The 13,669-nt window shown below is 35.9% G+C and overlaps 1 protein-coding gene across 2 annotated transcripts in view; it reads left to right on the forward strand.

The window, feature by feature from the left end:
- The window catches only part of Syt14 (Synaptotagmin 14), a 159,445-nt gene that overhangs the window by 54,687 nt on the left and 91,089 nt on the right, over positions 1-13,669 (forward strand). For both annotated transcript variants that reach the window (XM_074186174.1, XM_074186173.1), the window contains exon 2: positions 7,270-7,482. In XM_074186174.1, the coding sequence (XP_074042275.1) occupies positions 7,287-7,482 (196 nt within the window). In that variant the 5' untranslated portion in view covers positions 7,270-7,286. The remainder of the gene's footprint in view (positions 1-7,269; positions 7,483-13,669) is intronic.

The following is a 13,669-nucleotide window of genomic DNA, read 5'->3' on the forward strand; positions in this document are numbered from 1 at the left end:
AAATACATCATTGAGAACAAATATGGCGTTGAAGTGTACAGGGTGCGTCAAAATATATCATTTGAGGGAAAAAACATAACAGTTTCACGAGGCTGTAAGTTTTCAACGTGCGATCCCTCAATGTGACAAGGTATCTCAAGATACATCATTGAAAACAAATATGGCGTCGAAGTGTACAGGGTGCGTCAAGATACATCATTCAAGAAAAAAAACATGTCAGTTTAAAATATGTATATGTGTATACAGGGCGTTTCAAAATACATCATTTAAGGAAAAAACATGCCGGTTCAACAGAAGTCTAGCGTTCCAACATGTCGGAAGTTTCGTATTTTTGTTAACCAAGTTAGCATCATCAGGAGAAGAAGGAGATGGCACCAAACGTGTCGAGAAGTTTCGTATTGTGGAGTTAACATTCGAAAATGGTGAAAGCGACCGTTCTACAAACGTTTCGACCATTTTGCGTGCGTTTTCGACCGTTTTCCGTGCGTTTTCGATCGTTTGCGTGCGTTTTCGATCGTTTGCGTGCGTTTTCGACCGTTTGCGTGCGTTTTCGACTGTTTTCCGTGCGTTTTCGATCGTTTGCGTGCGTTTATTCGTTATGATTCCAGTTATTGTCGTAACCGTTTTAAGTGTTTCAATATTACAGTCATTTTCACTTAACGCGTTTCGCTAACCAAGTAAGCATCAGCAGTAAATGACTAAAGTCCATGCTTTGTCGTATGGAGGTTCGTTTTGCGAATTTTCAGACTCCTCAGCCTAACGTCTGTTACAGAGTGGTGTCGGTCAGCCAATCAGAATGGAGGAATCAAATATCGCTCGGTTGATTTTGCTAGATGAAATTGAACTGGAGACTGAGGGTCGAATAATAATAATAATAGTGATAAAATATTAAAACTTTGGAAGTGACGTAGTCAGCGTGGGAGGTGGTGACATGTGTGATAATTTGTGAAAATTATTGATTTATCACAAAAAATAATAGCGCAATTATCAGAAGGGCTCTGAGTTGTATATTCGCTAATAATGATCGGATCGTCGCGTATAGCACGTCAAATGAAAGGATAAAAAAAGCAGAATTCATCGACAAAGAAAAAACAAAGATGGCGCAACATGTCAAGAAAGCACCAGGCCAAATCTTCGTTAATGACAATTGGATCTTAATGTGCAGCACATTAAATGAAAGAGAAACGAAAACAGAGTGTACCGACAGAAAAAAACAAATATGGCGTAATGAATATAATATCTAACGCCTAATGTGCAATAACATTGGAAGAATTGCAAACTCAACAAAAATCATTGAACAAACTTGGAATTAAAAAATGTTGGGTTATAAACAACTATAAGTTTATTCCAATTGCAGAAGCTTGATGCAAAACGCAGAATTTATTGACAAAGAAAATGAAAAAATCATTGGATACTGAAATATATGATATATTTGGATTCCTTAGGGTGAGAAGGTTCAGAATCCATTAAAAAACGACCACTTCCGGTTTTTACTTCCGGTCCTTCGATTTCGATGATTTCGACATCAATGAATTCGTTTACATGTCATGAAACGTGATTAATTATTTTTGGAAGCCAAAAGGGCCTTATAACCTATTTTCATTATACTAGCAGCAACAGACCGATGTGGGTACTCATTTCAAATGATTTCATTTGTAGATTATGAAAAGTATAATATACAGCGTCTAATGTGAAATGACATAGGAAGAATTGCACATTAAAAGAAAATCATTGAACATACTTGGAATTCAAAGTTGTTGGGTTATGAACAACTACGAGTGTGATCCAATTGCAGAAGTTTGATTCAAAACGCATAATTTGTTGACAAAAAAATGAAATAAACATCGTATACTGAAAAATGTGGTATTTTTGGATTCCTTAGGGTGAGAAGGTTTCGAATCTGACAAGAACAGGTCACTTCCGGTCGTCCGATACCAATAATTTTGACATCTATGGATTCATTTAGATGTCAAAAAACATAGTTATTCATTTTAAAAAGCCAAAAGGACCTCATAACCTATTTTCGCTATACTAGTCACAACAGGTCGATGTGGGTACTCATTTCAAATGATTTCATTTGTAGACTATGAAAAATATAATATCGAGCGCCTAATGTTAAACAGCATAAGAAAAATTGCAAAGAGAATCATTGAAAAAACTTCGGATCGTCACGTATATCATGTCAAATTAAAGAAGAAGAATTGCAAAATTCATCTATAAAGAAAAAACAAATATGGTGCAACATGTCAGAAAAGCACTAACCCACATCTTCATTATTGATAGCTGAATCTCAACGTGCAGCACATCAAATGAAAGGGAAACGAATGCAAAATTCATCGACAGAGAAAAAACAAATCTGGCGCAACATGTCAGAAAGGCACAAAGCCACATTTTCGTTAATAATTGTCGAATCGTCACGTACAGCACGTCAAATGAAAGAAGAAAAAATGCAAAATTCATCGACAGAGAGAAAACAAAAATGGCGCAGTATGTCAGAGGAATACTAAGCAACATCTTTGTTAATGATAGTTGGATCTCAACGTGCAGCACACAAAATGAAAGGGAAACGAATGCAGAATTCATCGACAAAGAAAAAAACGGAGACGATGCCAAGAGGGCACAAAGTTGTATCTTCACTAATAATAGTGGCATCATCACATGTAGCACTTCAAATAAAAGGGGAGAAAGCAGAATTCATGTGTTTGTTGCTCCATTCAAATCCAAGGTGATATGGTTTCATACATGAATTGAAAGATATTTCAACCTCAACTTCGATATTCTGAAACGAAAACGGACAGTATTCACAATTCCATCTTTCGTTATTCCAAGTTCATAGTCATCAAAATTGATTCGATTATAATATATATAAATATATAGGAATATAAAACTATCTTCAAATACAGTTGCATGAATGCACATCAAGCATTTTGTCGTAGTACGGTGACCGGGGGCAAAGTTACAACTTCAGCATAATAAGAATGTTCATAAATATGAGGGAAGGTCAAGATTATCAACAAGTATTAAGAAATTCATTCGGTGTGCATTGATCACTCGTTAGAAACGGTTCCAAATTTTTCGGAATACAATGCAAATACTTTTCTTCATGACTATTCGTTCAATTAAATATTATTACTTCAAAATATATCGAAATCATAACACGTTTGCGATTGATATATCAGTTACATTTGGAAAGTGAGTTTCAGTTTGGAGAAATAATAGCCCACACATGTTGGAAATTTTGCCATAGTGTGGTGAAAATCGTATTGAAAATCCTACGAAATATCAGCGCTTGTAAACAGAGTGAATCAATATTGGAAATTCGTTCAATATTAAATATTATCACTTCAAAATATATTGAAATCATAACACGTTTGCGATTGATATATCAGTTACATTTGGAAAGTGAGTTTCAGTTTGGAGAAATAATAGCCCACACATGTTGGAAATTTTGCCATAGTGTGGTGAAAATCGTATTGAAAATCCTACGAAATATTAGCGCTTATATACAGAGTGAATCAATATTGGAAATACATCGTTTGGAACCCCACATTACTCTTCTCTCTCGAAATTTGGCAGAAATAATGCTGAGTCGTATTGTGGAGTTAACGTTCCAAAATAGGGAAAGTGAAGTATTCGGCAGTTTTGCATGCGACGGTTTTGCGTGCGTTTTCGACAAGTTCACGTGCCTTTATTCGTTATCGTTTCGTCGTGATTGTCGTTTTTTTTCCTATTTCAATATGACAGTCATTTATCACTTAACGCGTTTCGGTAACCAAGTAAGCATCATCAGGAGATAACTAAAGTCCACGCTTTGTCGTATGAAGGTTCGTTTTGCGAATTTTCGGACTCCTGAACGGAACTTTGTGGAACACTTAGCCTAACTTCTGGTACAGAGTGGAGTCGCCCGCCAATCAGAATGGAGAAATTAAATATCAGTAGAATGATGGTGCTAGATGAAATTGAACTGAAGAATGTGGGTCGAATAATAATAATAATAGTGATAAAACATTAAAACTCAACTTGTATTACAGAGTGGTGTCGGTCAGCCAATCAGAATGGAGGAATCAAATATCGGTCGAATAATTGTGTAAGATGATATTGAACTGGGGAATGTGGGTCGAAAAATAATAAAAATAGTGATAAAACATTAAAACTTTGGAAGTGACGTAGTCAGCGTGGGAGGTGGTGGCGTGGTAGAAAATGTGTGAGGAATGAGTTATTAGAAAAAAAAATGGCGCAACTGTCAAAAGGGCACTAAGTTGTATATTCGCTAATAATAATCGAATCTACGCATACAGCACGTCAAATGAAAGGATGAAAAATGCAGAATTAATTGACGAGAGAATACAAAGATGCGCAACATGTCAGAAAGGCATTTAGTCACAATTTCACTCATGATATTTGGATCTCAACGTGCAGCACATCAAATGAAAGAGAAACGAATGCAGAATGTATCGACAGAGAAAAAACAAAGATGGCGCAGAAGTGCACAACCTGCTTCTTCGTTAATAATATTTGGATCGTCATGTACCTATGACACGTCAAATGGAAGGGAAACGAATGCAGAACTCGTCGACAAAGAAAAAACAAAGATGGCGCAATATGTCAGAAATGCACGAACCCGCGTCTTCGTTAATAAAAGTCGCATTGTCACGTGCAGCATATCAAATGAAAGGAGATATGTTGAATTTATCAACAAAGAAAAAACAAAAAGGTAACCAAAAGGGCACTGAATCATATTTTCGTTGATAATAGTCGGATCGTCGCTTTTGACATGATTCATTCACTCAAGACTGAAATGTTTAGAAGATACCAACGGAGATCTTACGATGACTTTATGTCCTGGTATGCTTCGTTAGGTATCGAATGATGCGTGCAATTTCGTTCATTCCAGCGACATGATTATTCCAAGTTCATAGTCATCAAAATTGATATGATTATAATATATATATGAAGGAATATAAAACTATCTTCAAATACAGTTGCATGAATGCACATCAAGCATTTTGTCGTAGTACGGTGACCGGGGGCAAAGTTACAACTTCAGCATAATATGAATGTTTATAAATATTAGGGAAGGTCAAGATCATCAACAGGTATCAATCATGTATGTATCAATTCATGTATTCACTTGAATGGATTTGAATTATTTTATGACGATTTTTCATATTTGTCTGTATCGTTACTTTGTTATGTTTATATGTCCAAGAACTCAGAACTCCGACCAAATGAAACTCAGGTTATCTACACATAATAGACTCGTCCGGTATCTATATCAAATGATGCTATTTTGAAAGGGAATTTCGAAAAAACTACAATACGAAATTAATTTCCAAATATCACAATTGAAATTTAATGTCAAATGTCAATCATCTATAATAATGTCCTGAATAAAATTCAAGATATAAAATGCCACTTTTTGCTATAACGACCCAACGAATCAGAATTCAAAATGACAGACAAACTTATTTTCTTTATTTCTCAACGTTATTGAGACGGCAGCTGAACGAATTTTCTCTGAAATGACCCATACAGAACGGCGTGTTTTTCTCCAATTTTGGAATACACCACCATGAATCTTCAAAGTCCAAATTCACTACGGTTGTGTATATATTGAATAGGCGCAGTCTGTCCAAAAAATCCCTGAATATCGACAAATTCTAGCCTCATAATGTGCAACTATAGACTGGAAAAAATGGAAACTGCTGAGAGTTGAAACTCGTTCTGGAAAGGTCGCTATGACGGTTTTGAATGTTGTTGTTGAGATGACTCTGACTGATACTGCACACGTTGATGATGTATCATTCTGAAAAAAATTCGGTTTTCAGTACAAACATACACTAAAAAAATACTTTTGTCAACAGAGAGGGTAATGTCTTTCATGAAGTGATTGCTTATAATGAAAATAAAAAATCAAGTTTCATCCAAAATAACGAATTTAAAACACATATTCTGCACGTACTAAATAAAGAGAAAATATTGTATGAAAACACTACTTTATGCAGATCATATCTATGGATGACAAATTCAAAGCCGAACGAAAAATACTGTATACAACCACAAACTGTTTGCATATTAAATGGAGAAAAAATTGGAAACAGTACCAACCTTGATTTCGTACAATTTCAAATAAAACGACACGATTGGGTTTTAGAATATCCATCAACTCTTTGAACACAATAGCGTATTTTCCTGATGAAAATTCTTGTAAGTGAGGGCGATACGCCTCCGTCACTTGGTGGGGCAGAAATGATACTTTATCTCCCAAATCCAACAAGACCGCCTCACCAAATTTACCTTTCACGATTTTGGCGGTGAATATTCTCTGCAGCATCTCCACAGGCAAATCTGTTACTTTGACTTGGCTTCCTCTTCACGATCGAACTTGCATTCAACTTTTGTAAATCCATCTGCGAAAAATAAAAAATGAAAGCTTTATGTTTTGATTCACAATATATGCGAATACTATCTGAAACAAACCACGACATGTAAAACATTTGACTGAAATTATCCAACATATATATATATATATATATATATATATATATATATATATATATATATATCGAGAAAAATTATGGAAATCAAATGATTCAACAATTCTCACCAACTTTCAATTAAATTACATTTGAATAAATTCATCTGAGGAAAACATCAAACTTAAAACACTTACTTTCAAATAGAAATCGGTGCACTTGTCACTGGTATCACTTTCAACGGATGCAACTAACTCACTTCACCATGCATGACGTATTTATAGTAAAATAAGTGATGACATATTTTAAAATGAAACAAAGAGCCTTTGTTTCATAGCTCTGAGAACTGCGTATCTCCGGATGCAGATTCGGCATTGGTAGTGATCAATGTCACCTTGGGTATGAATATAAAAATTAGTGATGACATATTCGGAAATGAAACACCCCTATATTACACACTATATTATTCTAAGAGAGAGTTCCATCATCGATTGAAAATCTCTAGTAGTAAGGTGAAACGTAAAATATACCTACATTTCTCAATAACTACAAAAAAATTCTAAATTCAACATAGGGACATAGGCGCACACAGATACTTTTCAATAATTAAAGAATGGTTCAATACATGCAATTTATTTTTCATTTTCGTATATTATAATCGAATTCAGCTGTTGAATTAGTAAATAAATGAATGGAGTACGCGAGTGAATGAATGAATAATCTATAATATGAACTATGAATTCCATTTTTATATTGCGGATTTTTCTGAGAATAAAAACTAATTGTGTTCTAGGAACAGATGGCGGTACAATGCTGGGAGCGATGGCAGGCCTTGGAGCTATCCTACTGGTCTTTCTCTTGTATATAAAGAACAAAGGATGGTGGTGGACTCCAGTTCGAAGCATGAATTGCTGCGATGAATCATGCCCTTCTCTTCCCTCTCGACCTGTATCAACACCTTCAGTGCCTAATTCTCATTCGCAAACTTCTCCCAAAAATGAACTAGGTAAATAGTTGTAGTATGTTCATTTACCTTTGAGTGGATGATGTTAGCCGATGGCTAAGTAATTTGGAGCAGATATTGCACGACAAAAAGATATTTTTTCTTTCTGCCCGAATGTTCTTGACTGTATTAGTTCTTTTTCCTTATATTCATGGAGTTACCGATAGAGTTAGGCAGATTCTAAAAAAGATTGACATAAGAACATTTTTCACAGCCAACAATCAATTTTACTGTTACGAGCACTCAAGGACACGATACCCAATGAGTTACAGGGTATACACAAAATACGATTTTCCACCAGAACTTAGATCAACTAGACCAACAGAATAGTCTCCAATAGAGCCAATAAACATGAGTTTGCTGTTCGTAAATCAGATCCAGCCTCATCCCTCTTCGAACACCATCTTGAAATCGGCCACACAATAGGCTTCGGAAACACCAAAAACATTGCCACAAAAAATCTACAGACCAGGATTCAGATTACTGATTGGACTCAAGTGATTTCCAGGAAACTTGAAGCTAGTGAAGAGTATGTCCTCTGCGACTGTTCAAAACGGGTCGTTATACTTGAAATTGAGTTGTCTAGACCCCTCAATTTGTTATTCAACAACATCAATAATAACTTAAAAATGAACACATTTCAATATTCAACTTATACGAAAACACGTGCTTGATAACCATGTTGTACTATGAAATATGACAAATAATATGTAATCATGGAACACATAAGCGAAAGTGTGGTGAGAGACCACTACTGAAAGAAACTATAATCAAAATTGAATTGGAATTTTTATGGAAATTGAAGAAAATATGAGAAATCATTGAATACATTAAAAACTTCACATTCAATTGACATAGCAAATAAGAGAAAAATTTGAAATTATCATCAATATTCTAGAATTAATGAAAAATTTTATCTAGATCAAGTTGAAAACATAAATCTCATTGGGGAGTTCAATATTGATATTATGGCAAGTTGTCGACCGAGTATAGAATGGCCGTCATCGCAAAATCGAGACCTTGCCCTAACAGAAAAGGTGTTATCAAGCACATCAGTGAAATCTATACTTTTTTATTCGATAATCGATAAAATAGTGATAGTTCTGAAATGTTTACTTCAGTTTATCATATCATATCAATTCATATTATCATATTCATATATGTATATTGTTTTTCAGTTCCATGAGTTGGTAGCAGTTCTCTCTCATTCTTGTTTGAGTTTCTCTTAGTAGTTGTTATCACACTTTCACTCATCAGTAGGTATGTGTTTCATGGTCAGACCTCAATTTGTTTCAGAATTATTGTTCCTGAATCTGTTAGGTTTCATTGTCACATTTCACAGTATGATATGGTTATCAATAACGTGTTTTGTCTGCCTGTTGAATACTTGCATGTTTTCATTTTCTGTAACGATTGATGTTTTTGAAAAACATGTTATATACTTCATGAACATTTTTCACCTGAAAACATGTTTTCATTCTCTCATTATTGAACACCTTACCCCTTGCCTCGCATGTAGACCTACGACTTTGTAGGTACGTGTGGTAGATACCCAACGGAAAAACAACTAACCCAACTAATGCCACGCAAAGAGTTGAAGTTAAAAAATCAGGCACCTGTGCAACGTCTTCGATTTGGAAGATTCGTTGCAAGTTATTTCCCATTATGAAAAGCAGAAATTAATTTCGTTTGGTCGATACGACCAACCAATAGACTGGTTTCTGGGTACTTGCCTCCTCATCAGTACAGGGCATCAGAGTCATAGGTCTACATGAGAGGCAAAGGGTAAGATGTTTTCACCTGAACCTGGAGCATGTCATATGCACCTTTTCGGAATGATAATCATTATTCCGACTCCCACCGCAGAGTATGTGTTTGTGGAGTTGTTTCGTGGCTCTGTCTGCAGGTGGCGCAGTGGAAATTCTACTGAATCAACTGCAAAAAGAGTTCACGACAAGCTGGAATTATATTTGTTGGTCGTGATACTCGGACGGTGCCCACCGTTCTGAAGAGACCATTCCCGGTACTGATGATGGGGCAAGTACCCCGAAACAGGTCAATCGGTTGGTCGTATCGACCAAATGAAATTAATTTTTGCTTTTCATAATGGGAGATAACTTGTGTCGGATCTTTCTAATCGAAAACGTTGCACAGGTGCCTGATGGTTTTACTTCAACTCTCTGCGCGGCATTAGCTAGGTTAGGTGTTGTTTTTCCGATTGGTATCTGTCACACGTACCTACACAGTCGTAGGTCTACATGAGAGGCAAGGGGCAAACTATTTTATTTATATATATATATATATATATATATATATATATATATATATATATATATATATATATATATATATATATATATATATATATATATATATATATATGTCGGAGATGAAACAATAGTTGGAACTTTCCCTGGTCTAGACTTTCATTGCAGTAGTATTTGAATAATAAAATTTAGAGTAGTTGTTTACGACTCAAGCCGATTATGTTTTGCCAGGCTTATAGCGGTATACCTGGGTCCGAGGTGAGACATCTGGTCACTAAACGTAGCCACGGTCACAGGATAGATATATAGTTTCAATTGGTAAGAAAAGTATAAGGTAGACAGTTTGGGATGTTTGATAATTTTTACCGAGGAATGCCGAAGGGTATGAAGTGAGGTACCGGGAGTGCGAGTTGAACCTCGAACGAGAAGGGTTGTTATCCTGCTGACCGTGGATTCGTTATCGAACTTACGGGGCTATCGTGATAAGTGCTGGTTATATTTTCTAATAACAATCTCTTCAAAATATTGTATACCTCTGTAAGATAGTTATTGTTGTGGTAAAGAATAAACATGGGTTCATCCAGAGACAATGCTCTTGGCGCCCCCGAAAATGATTCTTCGACATCAGAAGTGGGATATGGATCACCTTCAGGATTTTCTCCTTGGTCCACCGTGGTGAGTCGTTTTCATTTTGGTTTGATTCAGGAGCGGAATGCTCATTAATGAAAGAGTGTTTGGCAACCCGATTTGCGGGAAAAAGAGACAATAATTTTATAATTTCAAAGGGGATTGGAAATGTTAATGTAAATTGAACGCTACAAATTTCACCTGTTGTTACCATTAATGGCCATATGTTAGATTCTTTTTCATATTATTCCTGATGATTTTTTAAAATACGACATAATGATTGGTCGTGAAATTCTTGGACAAGGGTTTAATGTAAATATAACTTCCGATAATCTCGAAATATTTAAGAGTAAACAAATGTATCCGTGCAATAAAGCTGAAACTAATAGTAAAATTGATTTAAATAATGTTGACACTGATGTGACTGGAGATAATAAAGTGAAACTCATTTCTGTTTTGGAAGAATTTAATAATTCGTTTATTCAGGGGTTTCCAAGTACCCGTATGTTATTCGCCTTGTTGTTCCCCGTTTGCCAGTCCTATATTACTCGTCAAAAAGAAAGATGGCTCTGATCCTTTGTGTGTAGATTACCGTGAATTAAATGATAATACTATCGATGATAAATTTTCATTACCTCTTATTTCTGATCAAATAGCCCGATTGAGTAATGCAAAATATTTCACATGCCTAGATATGGCTAGCGGATTTCACCAAATCCCTGTTCATCCAGATTCTATCGAACGTACTGCGTTCGTTACTCCTGATGGACAATTTGAATATCTAACCATGCCGTTTGGCTTAAAAAATGCACCATCTGTTTTTCAATGGGCCGTTATGAAGGCTCTCGGAAATCTCGCGTATACGTATGTTATTGTTTACATGGACGATATTATGATAATTGCCTCTACTATCGAAGAAGCGCTGAAAAGAATTCGAGAAGTTGCTAGCATTTTAATCAAAACCGGATTTTTTTTAATTTTTCCAAATGTTCATTTCTCAAAACTTCAATAAACTATCTAGGCTACGAGATTAAAGCTGGCAAAGTTTGACCCAACTCCCGAAAGATTGAATCTCTAACATCATTACCTGCACCCCAAACCATAACCCAAGTGAGACAGTTTATCGGTCTCTCGTCCTACTTCCGTAAATTCATTCCTAAATTTTCACAGGTCATGAAACCTTTGTATCGACTGACCTCCGGTAATAATAGAAATATTGAATGGACCGAAATACATGAAAAGGTTCGTCAAAAGATAATAATTTCAGTGCTGAATAATGAGTCAGTCTTAATAATTTTTAATCCAAATCTCCCTATCGAAGTACACACGGACGCTAGTTACGAAGGTTATGGTGCAATCTTAATGCAAAAATTAAGTGGTTTGAATCGAGTTATTGAATATTACAGTAAAGCGACTAGTCCAGCTGAATCAAAATATCATTCATATGAGTTAGAAACGTTAGCAGTATTTGATGCAGTTAAATTATTTCATCATTATATACATGGTCGATCGTTTACGGTAATAACAGATTGTAACTCTTTGAAAGCATCTCGAAAAAAAAAGCTGACTTGACACCTAGAGTTCATCGTTGGTGGGCTTTCTTACAAACTTTCAATTTTGAAATTATTTATAGAGAAGGGAAACGCATGGCTCATGCCGATTTCTTTTCTCGAAATCATAGTCGCATTGAATCAAATCAAAATTTGAATAAGATATTAGAAAAACATATTAATTTGACTGAAATTTCGAGTGATTGGCTTCTCGCAGAACAACGTCGTGATTCTGAGATCTCCAAAATAACAACAGAGCTAGAAAATGACGAGCTAGCGCCAGATCTTGCTAAAACATATGAATTGCGATCTGAGTTACTGTATCGAAAAATTCAAAGACGAGGTAAAACTCATTGTTTACCGATTGTTCCGTGCGCTTTTAGGTGGTCGGTAATTAATCACGTACACGAATCCATTATGCATTTAGGATGGGAAAAAACACTCGACAAAGTTTGTGAATACTATTGGTTTGAACTGATGACGAAATATGTTCGTAAATTTGTAGATAATTGTTTCATCAGTAAAATTTCTAAATCGAGTTCAGGTAAAGTTCAGGCTGAGTTGCATCCTATTCCCAAAACTAACATTTCCTGGCATACGATTCATTCAGATATTACAAGTAAATTAAGTGGGAAGAATGATTCAAAAGAATATGCTATTGTTGTGATAGATGCATTTACAAAATTTGTTTTATTATATTATACTCGCAAAATTGACACCCTTCATAGTATTAGAGCCTTAAAATATGCTATATCTTTGTTTGGTCCACCTACGCGTATAATAGCGGATCAGGGAAGATGTTTTACGAGTAAAGAATTTCAAGAATATTGTAACTGACAAGGCTCAAAATTATATTTAATAGCTACGGGTTCTAGTCGAGCAAATGGTCAGGTAGAAAGAATAATGATCACCCTTAAAAGTATGTTTACGGCAGCCAAAACGAGTGGAATCTCTTGGCAAGCCGTAATAGATGAAATTCATATAGCAATAAATTGCACTACTAATCGAGTTACTAAAGCTAGTCCATTAAAATTACTAATCGGTAAAGTAGCCAGGCCTTTTGGAATAATGACTGATCAGGCTGATTGTTAGTACTGAACGTAACGCTGAGTATGATAAATCTAGATTTGATAAAAATAAATCTAAAGTAGTCCGATTTAATGTTGGAGATTTTGTATTGATTAAAAATGAGGAAAGAAATCAGACAAAGTTAGACCCGAAGATTTGAGGTCTGTTTATGGTGACTGAGGTTCTTGACGGCGATCGGTATAATCTAAAATCATTAAGTAATAATAGAACATAGTCATGAAAACTTAAGAAAGATGCCCGAGTGCCATATTCCTGTTAAGTTGGATGTCTCTGACCAAGAGAACAATGAAAATGACTCTGAGACAGAGTCAGAAGCCACCAAGGGAGAGGCCGAGCACTAATGGTAGTTTTGAGGTCGCTGCACTTGCTCCAGGCTGTAGGTCGTAACGGCAAACCTGTGGGGTTTAGTCAGGGTGCGATGGGCAGTAGGAGAAGTGGCGAGGGCCTTAAAGGGACTTTTGGTCGCACTACTTGCGCCAAGCTGTAGTCGTTACTGCAAATCCGTGTGGGGTTTGAATCGATCTTGGAAGTTGCCAAGATTGTCAGGGCGCGATGGGCAGTTGGCGAGGTGGCGGGGGCCTGAGAAAAGTCGTAAGCCGCACTACATGTGTCAGACTGTGGCAGTTGACAATGTGATATACAGAGGCAGACCACTAA

The sequence above is a fragment of the Leptinotarsa decemlineata genome, unplaced genomic scaffold (assembly GCF_025532065.1).
Source record: "Leptinotarsa decemlineata unplaced genomic scaffold, Ldec_3_MD MMD2_tig00078422_RagTag_RagTag, whole genome shotgun sequence".
NCBI classification, from domain to species: Eukaryota; Metazoa; Arthropoda; class Insecta; order Coleoptera; family Chrysomelidae; genus Leptinotarsa; species Leptinotarsa decemlineata.